Here is a 13,749-nt window from a genome sequence, read left to right as displayed (position 1 = left end):
AACTTGTGGTTGTATATTAAACAACTCTTTTCTCCAAATTAATGTGGACCATATGATCTGAGCAGAAAGCAGCAGTTCCATGCATGAGAGAGAAACTGTGGAGAAAATGGAGGCTAGCTTCAAAGTGAGTCTTTGACATTGAAATTTCACCCAGATTTAACTTAAAAGAGCTAAGGACCTCATTTTCAGGATCAGTACAGCCTGTCAATTCAAAGATGTTTAAAAGACAGCATCTCTCAGGTTCCATTCATTTTTAGTTCATCCATGAAAAGACTTTGAGATTAAAATAGATATATTCTCTAATATTTTTTGTGATACATTGATTCAACCACTCAATTTTAAAAGGACTTCAAAGGCTTTATGTCAAGTATATTGTCATGCTCTCAGTAAACACTTGTTGGTTATGTTTTTGGCCACACCTGGTGATGCTCATATAGTACTCCTGGCTCTGTGCTCAGGAATCACTCCTGGCAGGCTTAGAGGACCATGTGGGGTATCAGGAATAGAACCTGGGTCATCTTTGTGCAAGGCAAGTGCCTTACCTGATTTACTATTTCTCCAGCCCCTCAAACTCCTAATAGAAGGGTAACTCATGAATGATAGTTTGAGGTCCTATAGCAATGAAAAGTATGCTTGAAAATTATGTTTTCGAACTCAGTAGAATCTACAGTCTGTTGATTCCAATGTTGACTTAGTTTGTATATGTTAATATAGGTAAATACTCTATTTCACAGAAAGTAAAAGTGAGTCCAAACATATACTTCTGAATATAACTGAAGGGTTTCTAAATATTTTCTTTATACCTTTGTCTTAGTAGTTAACCTTTAAATCTAAAGTTTTCTGCAAAACAACAGACACCAGGAATTTTTTAAATAATTGATGTGTAATACAAAGAAACTGTGAGTAACAAGTTGGAAAATGCCACTGCCTTCCAGTCCTTTGGATCAGAAAATTCCCAGAAATGTTGGAAACTGCCGGAAATGCCTGGTTGTTAATACAACTAGCCAGGCAAATTCTCTTGGGCTGAACGCCAGACATTTCCCACTCTGTTCTGTGACAGCTCCACTGGGGTTTGGAGGTGGGGGGAAATGGGCCAGTTCCTCCAAACCAGCAGCTGTGTAACAGACCAGGAGGCCATGGGATAGTGGCCAAGATGATTTCCAGAGCTACTTCCTCTCCAGGGCTGTGTGTCTTCATCATTACAAACGTGCCTGTGACTAAAGTGAGATTGCCTTTCTTTTTACCACTACCATACCCTCCACAAGCTTGTTCTGCCTGAAATATAGATTATCATCTCCTTTAGAGAGATATTGTGACAAAGTTCCTTTAGTTTTGCTTTCCCTTTCCTACCTCCTGTCACCACTGTTCCTTACCCAAAGGATAAATTCCTCCATGAGGAACTTTGGAATTAAGCCAAACAACCATTGTAGCTGAGATCAATAATAATCATTCCATCTTACCCAAAATGAGATCATTCATGGGGGGCAATGGCAGGAGTCTTAAAGGCACTTGGTGTATCAGATTTGACTTCCTGGCTTGACCCAGAATTCTGGAGAACTTATTATTCAGGATCCTCTCAGGATATAGAGCTATATATTTCTCTCTTCAGGAGAGGTATTTGTAATGATTGGTGAATTTTAGTGCTTTATTCTCTGTTTTGGGACACAGTGAGAAGCTAACAAGAAAGTCCCCCGTTTTTAAAAACAATAGTTTGCAGAGCCTGAGAGATAGTACAGTGAGTAGAGCCCTTGCCTTGTAGCAACGCATCATGGATTCAATATAACATCCCTTCTGGTCTGCCAGTAGTGATCTATGAGTACAGATCCAAAAGTAAATCCTGATCCCTGCCAAGTGTGACCAAAAAAGAATAATTACTCAATAAATGAATAAATGAAACACTTTGCACTGAGCTCTCAATAAGTACCATCTTCTCCCTTTCTTTTTTAGAAAATTTGTGTTGGAATATAGCATGAAACCCAATAGCCACATATTTTTAACATTTTAAGCAATGCCTTATCTTTTAATAATGGTGTCTGTGCATCCACAAAGTCTGTACTTCCTAACTTTTCCTTAGCTGCTCATGCCTCTGCCTTTCTTCTGGGAACCAGAGGTCTTTGAGATGATACCCTGCTAGCAGGCTCATGGGATGCGGGATGTCCATTTAGACAGGAGTAGTATTCTGGGAAGAGACACTTTGCTAAATCTTGTGTGTGTGTTCCCTCTGATTGACAAGCATTCTGCATTGTGTATATACATTGTGTATATAGAACCCAGCTATAAATAAATGATAAGCTGTCTTATTGAGAAAGTAACATAAGAGAAAAAGATGCAATCATTTGAACAGGAAATGAGAAAACTGTTTGATCCTAAAGACAGAAACTTTTTTTTTAATTTTGGGCCACACCTGGTGACGCTCAGGGGAATTACTCCTGGCTATGTGCTCAGAAATAGCTCCTGACTTGGGGATGCCGGATGATCGAACCCAGGTCCTTCCTGAGTCAGCCACATGCAAGGCAATCGCCCTACTGTTGCGCCATCACTCTGGTCCCATGAAACTCTTTTGTTTAAAATAAGTATCTTTAGCCTTTTTATGAAAATGGGAGCATATTTTTTTATTATCTAGTTACCACTTTCTTATGCCTTTTTATTTAAAAAGACTATGCCTGGCATAACTTGGTGATTTTTTGTAATTTTTTTCCTCAGTTAAGCAGAACCACGTAATGCTCCAGATGGGGCCTATTCTATTATTAAAAGTCATTTCTTCTGGCATATTTTAACCTGCCTTAGAATGATAACCATGAGCCTTGATAAATTAATTGAAACAGTTTCTCCTGAGGTGGCTTCACTAATTTTGTTAAGACATTTATTTTAAGAATAACTCTCCATAGAATTTATCAGTAAATTACTTTTCACCCAGTATTAAATTATTTCTCCACCAAAGATTTTATAATTCCTTTCCTCACAGTAATGGAAAAAATGAAACTACCTCAAACTGTGCTAGATGGGCAGTGGCCCTCATGTCAATCATTGTGGGCATGCTCTCATCAGAAGTTATAAAGTATAATATAAGGGACCGGGAATGAAAAGAGAAATATTTAAGAAGTAATGAAGAACAGTGCTTAGAAATTCAAATAAATGCCATTAACTAAAGAACAATAAATCAAAAACAGAAGACAGGGGGTCTGGAAGATTACTCATTCACAGATGTGGGAGGAGGGGGAAGGGGACAGCTAGAGTGCAAGGTAAGAAAGTATGTCAGGAAGGGAAATATTCTCTATTCCCATCATGCCAAGGAAACTGGGTGCTTTGGGATATAGGCACTACCCTGGAGATTTTTGTTTGTTTCCTCTCTGATAAATAGGTAGTCGGCCCTGATAAGGATCCTTGCTAACACTTCCTCTGCAGTGTACAACATTCCATGTTTGTGCTTCATAGTCCCCACAAATTATATATGAGTCACACAGAGGTAGAGAATGTGTCTAGGCTGCTTGTAAGACCTCAGAAGGTAGAGTTAGGCCTTCAGAGATGTGGCCTTCATGTTTTATTCTCTTTTAGTTCATTGTATAGTATGAAGCATAGGTGTTTTTTAATGTATGCATAAAACAAACAAACAAAAGAATCATTAGACCTTTTAAACTGGAAAACTGACTGCTTTTTCTAGTGTTTTTGAACAAAAATAACCAGCCTTGAGGCCGGGAGTGGTAGCACCGTGGTAGGCATTTGCCTTGCATGTGGCTGACCCAGGATAGATACAGGTTCGATCCCCGGCATTCCATATGATCCCTCAAGCCAGGAGCCATTTCTAAGCACAGAGCCAGGAGTAACCCCTGAGCACCACTGGATGTGGCCAAAACAAAAAAAGGTAACCAGCCTTGAGTGTAATGGATCAAAACTTGCTACCCACAATTTTCCCAGTTGTTTAGAAAAGTACTTTTCTGGGGCCGGCGAGGTGGCGCTAGAGGTAAGGTGTCTGCCTTGCAAGCGCTAGCCAAGGAAGGACCACTGTTCGATACCCCGGCGTCCCATATGGTCCCCCCAAGCCAGGGGCAATTTCTGAGCGCTTAGCCAGGAATAACCCCTGAGCATCAAATGGGTGTGGCCCGAAAAAAAAACAAAACAAAAAAAAAGTACTTTTCTAGATATTTTTGTAATATTTTTGTAATAATTGTGGGGAGTGGGCTATACCTAGCAAAACTTAGGACTTATGCTTGTCTCTATGCCTACGGATGGATCACTTCTGGTGGGGCTTGAGGAAAGAAAAGTGGTGCCAGGGATCATGGTGTTTCAATTTTTTTAATTTATTAAAATAAAAATGGAAATGTGGCCTGTTTAGCCACTGTTCTAATAGGCCTTTGGTAGAACCTAGACAAAAAAATTAAACCAGAGAGATAGTGTAAAGGGTAGGGAGTTTGCCTTGCACACAGCTGACCCTACCCTTTATACTATCTCTCTGGTTTAATTTTGTTTTGTTTTGTCTAGGTTCTACCAATGGCCTATTAGAACAGTGGCTAAACAGACCACATTTCAATTTTTATTTTAACAAATTTTAAAAATTGAAACACCATGAGATACACATTTACAAAAGTTATTCATGATTGAGTTTCAGTCATACAATTTATAGCTTCACTAGTGCACATTTCACCCACCAATATTCCCAGTTTTCTTCCAAGCTCCATCTCCAGCCTCTTTGGCAGAGATTTTCTTTTCTCTCTCTCACTCCTCCTTCTCTCTCTCTCTCCACTCTTTGCCTCTGTTTCCCTTTCTCTCTCCTTTCTGTCTCTCTCTCTCTCTCTCTCTCTCTCTCTCTCTCTTTTCTTTTCTTTTTAGGCACTATGGTTTACAGTGCTGTTACTGAAGGGGTATCATGCGTATCACTTTACATCCTTTCAACACCCAGATTACTGTCAAGAGTGATCATATCCTCCTATCATTGTCATAGTGATTCCCTTTTCAGCTCTAACTCACTTCTGTCTTTGTGGTGAGTTTCCTATCATGAACTAGTCCTCATAGCCCTCGTCTCTATTGTCTTTGGAAGATCAAGTTTTGTTTTGTTTTGTTTTGATTTGGTTTGTTTTTTTCTAGACAGAAAGCCTGTCTAGAGCACAGGCTGGGGTGGGGTGGGGAGGAGGGACACTTGGGACACTGGTGATGGGAATTTTAAATTAAAAGAAAACAAACAAACAAAAAACAAACATGATTTTAGTTGGGGAAAAAAGCATCAGTTTGGTTGGCTGGGGATAAAAAAAAAAAAAGGAAGATCAAGTGTTAGAGATATTTTTACAGTTATTGAATCTTGGGTGTCCTATTTAGTAATCTCAAAAAATTGTGTCTCCAGTGGTCTGGAAGGAATTCTGAACTTCTCTGCTCTAAACCTTGTGCCAAATGACAGATCAATCCTGACTGAAAATATGAGCCAGCAGACCATCTTGGCCAGCCCTCAACAGCAGACAATAAACAAAGATTTAGCCATAATGCCATCATATTCCCTGTACCAAAAAGAAACCTGGCCATTCTGACCACGAGTGATTTCTGACAAGTTATACATATCCTGACCTTTCTCTTTCTCATAGAGACACAAAGAAATTAGTCTACTCATTAAGGTTTCCTATTATTTTGCTCTTTTACTAAATCAGAGCTCTTTTTGTTCAGTTTGACATGTACATAATTGCTTTGTTTTAATGCTTTTAAATGCTGAACAAGTTAGTTCATCCCAGGCACACCACACCCTCCTATCTTACATCCAAAGTCATTTGGGTTAGAATCAAAATAAGGCTTATCAAGATGATAAGTCTTGATATTATTAATTTCAGCCCATTCAGATGAATTAGATATCTGTTTCTGGGCATAGGTTATACTTTTTCTGAGAGAAATTAATTTAATCATTATGTAACTAAGCATATAGTCCATCCATCATATTTCTGAGTGTCACTATATCTTTTATAAATAATGAATAAATGAATCAATTTGTTACATATTTTTAGTATTTTTTTATTTTTTTTATTTAAACACCTTGATTACATACATGATTGTGTTTGGGTTTCAGTATTTTTTCAAGTGACTTATCAGAAATAGAGGATACTTACATATTTTACTCATTATTTTGTGCTAGAACTTGTATAAAGTATTTCACATACATGATTTTTAAAATTTAATATAAAATAACCTCCATTGTAATGTACTGAAATATAAGTGTGACATTGTTCCCCCATGTTATAGTTAAGAAAATTGAGGCTTAAAGAGTTTGACTAGATCAAGATCATATAACTAGATAAGTACATCCAGGCTTCAGACCTAGATCTTTCTGATACTCTAGAAAAATACTCTAGATATTCTCTAAATATGCTTCCAGCTCTGTTAGGTCTGAATCTACATTCAGGGAAGTAACAGTCTGAAGATGGAGATAAACTTTACAAATATATCATATTAAAAAGTATCCTCTATAAAGAAATAAAAGATAGTATACTAATAATATCAAAGACAATAGAGATAAGGATCAGAAAGGCCAGTTCATGCACTCTGGCTATTTGTAGGAAGCAAACCACAAATAGCAGGAGAGTGTAGTTAGGGCAGATAACAGACCACTATGACAATGATAGTTGGAAATGATCACTCTAGACAAGAACTGGTGCTGAAAGGAGATAAAGTGGTAGACATGATGTCCCTTCAGTAACAATATTGCAAACCACAGTGTTTAAAAGGTGGGAGAAGAAAGGAATATGAGAGTGGGGGGGGGAACTTTATGGAGAAGGAAAAGGGCAAGAGGGAAACTGGGGAGATTGGTAGAGAGAAATGTACACTGGTGAAAGGTGTTATACTGAAACTCAATCATGAATAACAGTATCTGTGGAAAAAAAAATAACCGTTTGTGAACAACCCTGTATCCACTGTGTTTAAATAAAGTAATAACAAAAATATTAAAAGTATCCTAATTTTGAAACTTTTTGGAAGCAATAGCAGATCCAACTTGCAACTTCCGTGGGAGTCCCCCGACCCGCGGGGGTGTGGAGATGAAAGTTGCTAGTTATTAGTGGGTTCACTCGAGCAGAACCGACCTGTAAAGAAGAACTAGAGAAATTAGTAACAGAAGCCTTCAAGACAACGCATGCTGTTCAAAAAGGGAAGTTTATTGTTGGGGGATCAGCCTTTAAGGGCTGAAACACGTCAGGGGTGTTACAAATTTTACACCAATCACAGTTACAAGCATTCATTAGCATAAACTGGGGCAGGTAATAGGGAGGGGCAAAGAGGTACACCTGAGCACGTTTTACTAAAAGGCATAAGATTCAAACAGAGTTCTTAATAATGTTTGCTAACACAAAGGCAAACTCTATTTTTCTTTCCGGCTGGATATATTGGGCTGCTCTGAATTACTTTATTTTTGTCTATTTCCTTTGTTCTCAAGGCATGGGCCTTTTGGTCACGTGGGTGACCAGATTAGGAATTACTGAGGTGTCCTATGTCCCAGGTTTCATCAGCTAGGCTCCCCACACCAACTGATGTTAAATTGTTAGATTGGTGTTAAATAATGTAGACTGGCTTTAGAAAAAGGGTGTTGAAGAAACCATCACAGAAATTTTATTGATATAGGAGTCAGAGAGGTGGCGCTAGAGGTAAGACATCTGCCTTGCAAGCACTAGCCAAGGACAGACCATGGTTCGATACCCTGGCATCTCATATGGTCCCCCAAGCCAGAGGCGATTTCTGAGCGCATATCCAGGAGTAACCCCTGAACGTCAAAAGGGTGTGGCCCCCCAAAAAAATGTTATTGATATAATTTTTAACCCCTGTTGTTCTTTCAAGCCCTTTATAAAATTTATGCACCCACCTACCGTTTCCCCGCTGGAGATGAATGAACATATTTATATAACCAAAGGCACAGCAAGAGTAAATGTCACAGACACTGAAAAAGTCTATGAGACTAAAACAAATAAATAACCATTTCCATTATGAAAGGAAATATTGCAACTGGGAAAATGGTGGAGAGCATCAACATGGAGAATTTCCTTTTGGATGGCATATAGACTAGGTGAGATAGGCAGAGTGATCTCAAATAGATACATAGTGTGTGGTCTGTATGGTACAAGTGCCATTTTGCATTGCCTATGAGTATACCCAAAGCTATCTTTTTTGTAAAATTACTTTTCTGATAGTAATGCTACTTCTAGTAACCATACCACAGCTTTAGTGGATTTGTTCACAGTTCTGGCTGTGTGTTATACCATAACTTTTACCTAGAATTCAAATCAATGATTCATCTTCGGGGCTATATTGGCTAACTGCTAGGTCCACCTTTGGACATGATGTCTGACCTGGCAGGCAAGTTGTCTTACATTTTATCAGAAATATAGGACTGAATGCACCTCTTTTTTTTTTCAATTATATGAAAAGGCTATCCATGGGACTCAGGAGCCACCAACTCATAAAATTAGATTCCCATGGTATTGGGTAGGCTTTGGCATGTTCTGAAGTGGTATCTTGGTACCAATACAGAGCAGTAGAGGATAAAATAGCCGTATTAGAATATTGATTCTCAATATTCCATCCAAATAAGTATTTAGTTTTAGCTTGTGTCCCATGTTGGTTCTAATTAGAAGTCCCATAACTGGTGAGGGATAAAGTGATGAAACACTTGGTCTTGGGCTAATAAGGAATATGTCCTCAAAGTACATTAAGTCCATCAAACTACTAATAGTATTGAATAACAGAAAAAGTGAATAATTTCCATATAGTATTTGTCAGGTAAAAGAATGAACAGAAGCACAAAAGAACAAATATAGTACTAAATGAGTATAAAAAGGGAGATGTTATGTTGACTTACAGGAGAGAGGAAGAGAGCTACTGAAGCTACTTCAGATAGGAACTCAAATAGAGTGAAAAGTAAGATAATTAGTCAAGAAGCTTTTGATAGAAGCAGGCATGTAACTCAGTGGTAGTACATATACTTCAAAAATGCAAGACCTTGGGTTCAATCTCTACTCCCTCCATAACACACACAAAAGACATTGCATTATACAGGTAGAAATGGCTTTGGCTCCACCTATAAGATTTTCAGTGAATTATTTGACTTTTCTTAGTGCAGTTTCATCTGTAAAATGCAAAGTGAGATTAGTTAATAAATGAAAGTGCATATCGTGGCGTCCTCCTTGTTCCTATGGTAACAATTATCTGTCTCATGGGTTCCTCCATTGAACTCTTCAAAGCTTGCATATATACCTGTTTATCTTTATGTCTCTCAGCCTTAATATGTTTTTTCCACATTTGTTGTTTCCATTTATATGAAGATCATTTTATTATCAAATTACTCAGCACCCTTCTTGGCCCTTGATATAGTCTATAGCTATAGAAAGGAAAATAGTTTGCCTGATTGTTGAGTCACAAAAGGCTAACTATTTGTCTCTACATTCTCTTGGGAATTAAATGTTATAGAGTATTTAATCTCTTCTGATTTTCATTTCATGTATCTTTATTGTCCTATGTTGTCAATACTGAGTAGAAAAATAGTTTGAACTCTGGAGTTGAGGAATAAAAATATTGAAAGATAAAGGGAGATTTGTCTAGAAAGGTAGATTAGAATTGGACTGTGAAAATATCTTCTTATACTATTGCATGACATTTCAGCAGATTTCCTTAAAATGTTGAAATAATATAAAGAATTTTGAAAAGTCAGGCACTGCAGTAGATCAGTGCCTCCCAGATATGAAGCACCACATACAAACAAAAATATAAAAATATTTTTAAGGGCCTGGAGAGATAGCACAGCAGCGTTTGCCTTGCAAGCAGCCAATCCAGGACCAAAGGTGGTTGGTTCGAATCCCGGTGTCCCATATGGTCCCCCGTGCCTGCCAGGAGCTATTTCTGAGCAGACAGCCAGGAGTGATCCCTGAGCACTGCCGGTATGGCCCAAAAACCAGAAAAAAAATTTTTTTTAATTTTTAAAAATATGAACATATTTTAAAAGGCTACCTGACTATGCCCAAAATAATTGTTTTTGTTATCAGTATGTTTTTAAGCAAGAAAAGCAGGGGGTTGTTTGGAGTTGGGAAGGATGTTAATTTTATTAAAGAGGTAAAAATGAATTGTCAGTATTTTAAATCTTGTGCAAGATTCATTTTTGAGTCAATTCTTTTGTATGTGCCACTTTTTTTTTTTTTTTTTGATTTTTGGGCCACACTCTGTGATGCTCAGGGGTTACTCCTGGCTATGCGCTCAGAAGTTGCTCCTGGCTTCTTGGGGGACCATATGGGACGCCGGGGGATCGAACCGCGGTCCGTCCTAGGCTAGCGCAGGCAAGGCAGGCACCTTACCTCCAGCACCACTGCCCGGCCCCGTATATGCCACTTTTTAAAGCTCATTTTATACTGTTTCTAATTAGTCCATCATTTGATTAATAGAGCTGCTAAAACCATTATTTTCCTAGTGGGTCCAAGAACCATCTGCCTCAGAATTACCTGAAAGGTCATCAGAGTTTAAATTTCTATGTGTCATCTCAAATCTGCCCAACCAGAAACCCTAAGAGTGAGACCTGGAAATATAAACTTATCATTCCCCTCGGGTGATTTTATGCTTGTTGAATTAAGGGCTGTAGTTGTCAATAGACAGGAAGTCAAATTGGAATATGCATGTTTAAACTTTTAAGAGCATGAATATTTGAAAACTCTATTTTAGTCAGTATGATTTACAAATTTACAGTATTGTCAATATAGGAATTTGTGCATACAACATTCCAATACCTCCTACAGAGTGCCTATTTTCCTTCACCACTCACCTTCCCTGCTACCTTAATACCCACCACACATCTCACTATTATGATAAGTCCCACTCTGCAAACCAGTTTTTAGTTTCTGTTGCTTTTGGCCATTTGTTATGCCTTTACTACACCTTTTTATATTATACATATGAAATAAATCACTCTGTATTTTTCTCTCTCCTACTGGCTGATTTCATTCAGCATGATATCTTCCAGTTTCATCAGTGTAACAGCCAATGGCATGATAGACCTTAGAAACAAAAACTGAAAAATTATAGACAGTTTATAAAACCTTTTTTAAAAACTCAGGACAGGCACACAATTTTAAAGGAAAAAAATGAGCTCCTCTTGAAATTCTTCCAAAGAATCATAGTTTCATCGGATTGTTCTCTGGTTCTAAGAGACTGGAAGTAACAGATAGGAACGTCAGCACAGATGACATTCATAGGTTCGACTGCAAGCTTATATCCCAATATTTTGACTTTCTTCTGCTTGAATTATAAAAGGAGGGGATAATGGTTTAGATCTACTTTGTTTCTCATTCTAGATTATGCAACAGATGAGTGACCATCGCTACGACAAACTCACCGTGCCTGATGACATGGCTGCAAACTGTATATATTTAAATATTCCCAGCAAAGGCCATGTCCTGCTACACAGAACCCCAGAAGAGTATCCAGAAAGTGTAAAGGTAAAAAGAGGGGGCAGAGTGATAGCATAGCAGGGAGGGTGTTTGCCCTGCACATGGCCAACCCGGGTTCAATCCCTACTATTCCATATGGTTGGTTCCTCAAGCCTTCCAGGACTTATTTCTGAGCCCAGAGCCAGAAGAAACTCTATAAGTGCCACCAATTATGGCCCAACACTCCTTCCTCCTCCCACCCCCCCCCCAAAAAAAAAAAAAACCTTGCAGGCCTCTGCAACTGGGTAGATCTTTTAGACATCTTTCTGTCTGGAGGGACTTTTCATGGTGGAATAACAAATAACAAGGGATTCTTTTCCCAGATTATACATCAGATCATTAAGAAAATAGAAATAATCTGTATAGTGTAGGGCTCACAGAAAGTTTATTCTGTTTATTCTTCTCATTCATATTATTGGTTACTAATGAATACATAGTCATTAAGATGATTGTACCTGCTTTTCAAAGCTTGTCAAATAAATAGCTGGATTTCCAAGTGTGTGCTTTGGCCCCAATTAAATGTACTTCCCTTTCTCTCATACTAATTAAGCATAGAAACCTACAGTTCGGGCCCAGAGTGGTAGCACAGTGGTAGTGCATTTGCCTTACACACAACTGACCCAGGATGAACACAAATTCAATCCCTGGTATCCCATATGGTCCTCTGAGCCAGGGGTGATTTCTGAGCACATAGCCAGGAGTAACCCCTGAGTGCCACTGGGTGTGCCCCCCGAAAAAAAAAAAACCAGAAACCCACAGTTAGATAATAAACTGTGTCATCCTAATTTTCTAACAAATCTGAGCTGCCTCTCATGAGAAAGTCATTATATTTTCAGGGGGAGAATGAATCAAATGAGCAGATGCACATTGTCAGGGCTGCCAAATAGGAGTAACATCCTAGGCAGCAAAAGATTCAAGGAATACCAGGCGAAAGTAGAATTCACTTGGAGCAGCTGATATCTTTGAGTCTCTATATCTGTATTTCAATAAATTGTTCTTAAATATGGAATTCTATCCTGCTCTAGAAAAATATTCTTGTCTTTCATGACACTCTGCCAGTTGCATCTGTATACTTTTGTAATTTCAATTTAAAACAACCAAGAGAATGGAACTGGGCTAATTCTGAGATTATTTTTATTAGCTTTCAGGGTTTCAAGAAACTTCCTCCAAAGAAATACAATTATTTACACTAAGTATTACAGGGAAAAACTTTATAAATTTTTATCTTTTTAGAAAGTTAAGTTTTTTAAATTTTAGACAAACATTTTAGGCCAAATTTTAAGTTTGCAATGTTATATAATTACTAGGTATAGATTCATAAAATGTTTCCATCTTATCAGTATACAGTGAATGATGGGAGTATAATTTTTAATTGTTATTGTAGTTTTTGTATTATGACTACTATAATGTTACTTTTTACATTTAAGTTTTGATTGCAAGATTTGTGCTCTTTTTCCACTACCAAAACATTCCACCACTGTCCTTATGTCACTTATAGTCTGCCTCTTTCTTCCTCCTCACCTTGAGTATAGATCATTTTACTTATGACTAAAATTTTAATTTTATCATGACTAGAAAAGTAGTCCTGAGAAAAATATAGGACTCCAGACCCCAACTTGATACTTTTTAAGCTCTCAAAAGAATAATGGACAACACACTTAATGTGCATCAGGATTGTAGGTTTTACAATATGGAGATTTAGGGGCTGGTGTGGTGGCGCTAGAGGTAAGGTGTCTGCCTTGCCAGCTTCAGCCTAGGACGGACCGCGGTTCTATCCCCAGCGTCCCATATGGTCCCCCAAGCCAGGAGCGACTTCTGAGCGCATAGCCAGCAGTAACCCCTGAGCGTCACCGGGTGTGGCCCAAAAACAAAAACAAAAGCAAAAACAAAAAACAATATGGAGATTTATCAAAAAATATTAATAGAGCTTCCCAATGATCCTTCTTAGCACATACCTCAAAACACAGAAACACATATACACACCTATGTTCACTGTAGTGCTTGAGACAATAATCAGGATATGTAAAAATACTAAAATTTCCAAGGACAGGTGAGTGGTTACAAAAATTGTGATATATATACACACAATGGAATACTACACAGCTTTAAAATAACATGAAATGTTGCAGTTGGTGCAAATTGGATAGAACCAGAGGCATCATTTTACTTAGGCAAAATAAGACAGAGAGAAGAGAACAAATACCAGATGGTCTCACTCTGCAGTATATAGAGTGAGATCATTTGTGGTATACAAAGGAACAAAACAAGGAAATAGTACCAAACAATGACGAACTCTTGGCCTTGGATTACAAAACTGAGA

General features: G+C 38.0%; 2 protein-coding genes across 2 annotated transcripts in view; one reads left to right on the top strand and one right to left on the bottom strand.

The window, feature by feature from the left end:
* RPF1 (ribosome production factor 1 homolog) overlaps positions 1-13,749 on the bottom strand; it is a 1,036,037-nt gene that overhangs the window by 167,356 nt on the left and 854,932 nt on the right. The gene's annotated exons all lie outside the window — the stretch shown is intronic.
* DDAH1 (dimethylarginine dimethylaminohydrolase 1) overlaps positions 1-13,749 on the top strand; it is a 188,608-nt gene that overhangs the window by 172,034 nt on the left and 2,825 nt on the right. The window contains exon 5 of the mRNA XM_049771278.1: positions 11,295-11,438. Within this exon, the coding sequence (XP_049627235.1) occupies positions 11,295-11,438 (144 nt within the window). The remainder of the gene's footprint in view (positions 1-11,294; positions 11,439-13,749) is intronic.

The sequence above is a fragment of the Suncus etruscus genome, chromosome 4 (assembly GCF_024139225.1).
Source record: "Suncus etruscus isolate mSunEtr1 chromosome 4, mSunEtr1.pri.cur, whole genome shotgun sequence".
In the NCBI taxonomy this organism is placed as follows: Eukaryota; Metazoa; Chordata; class Mammalia; order Eulipotyphla; family Soricidae; genus Suncus; species Suncus etruscus.
The sequence above is the reverse complement of the archived record's forward strand: the minus strand, read 5'-3'. Positions and strand labels throughout refer to the sequence as shown.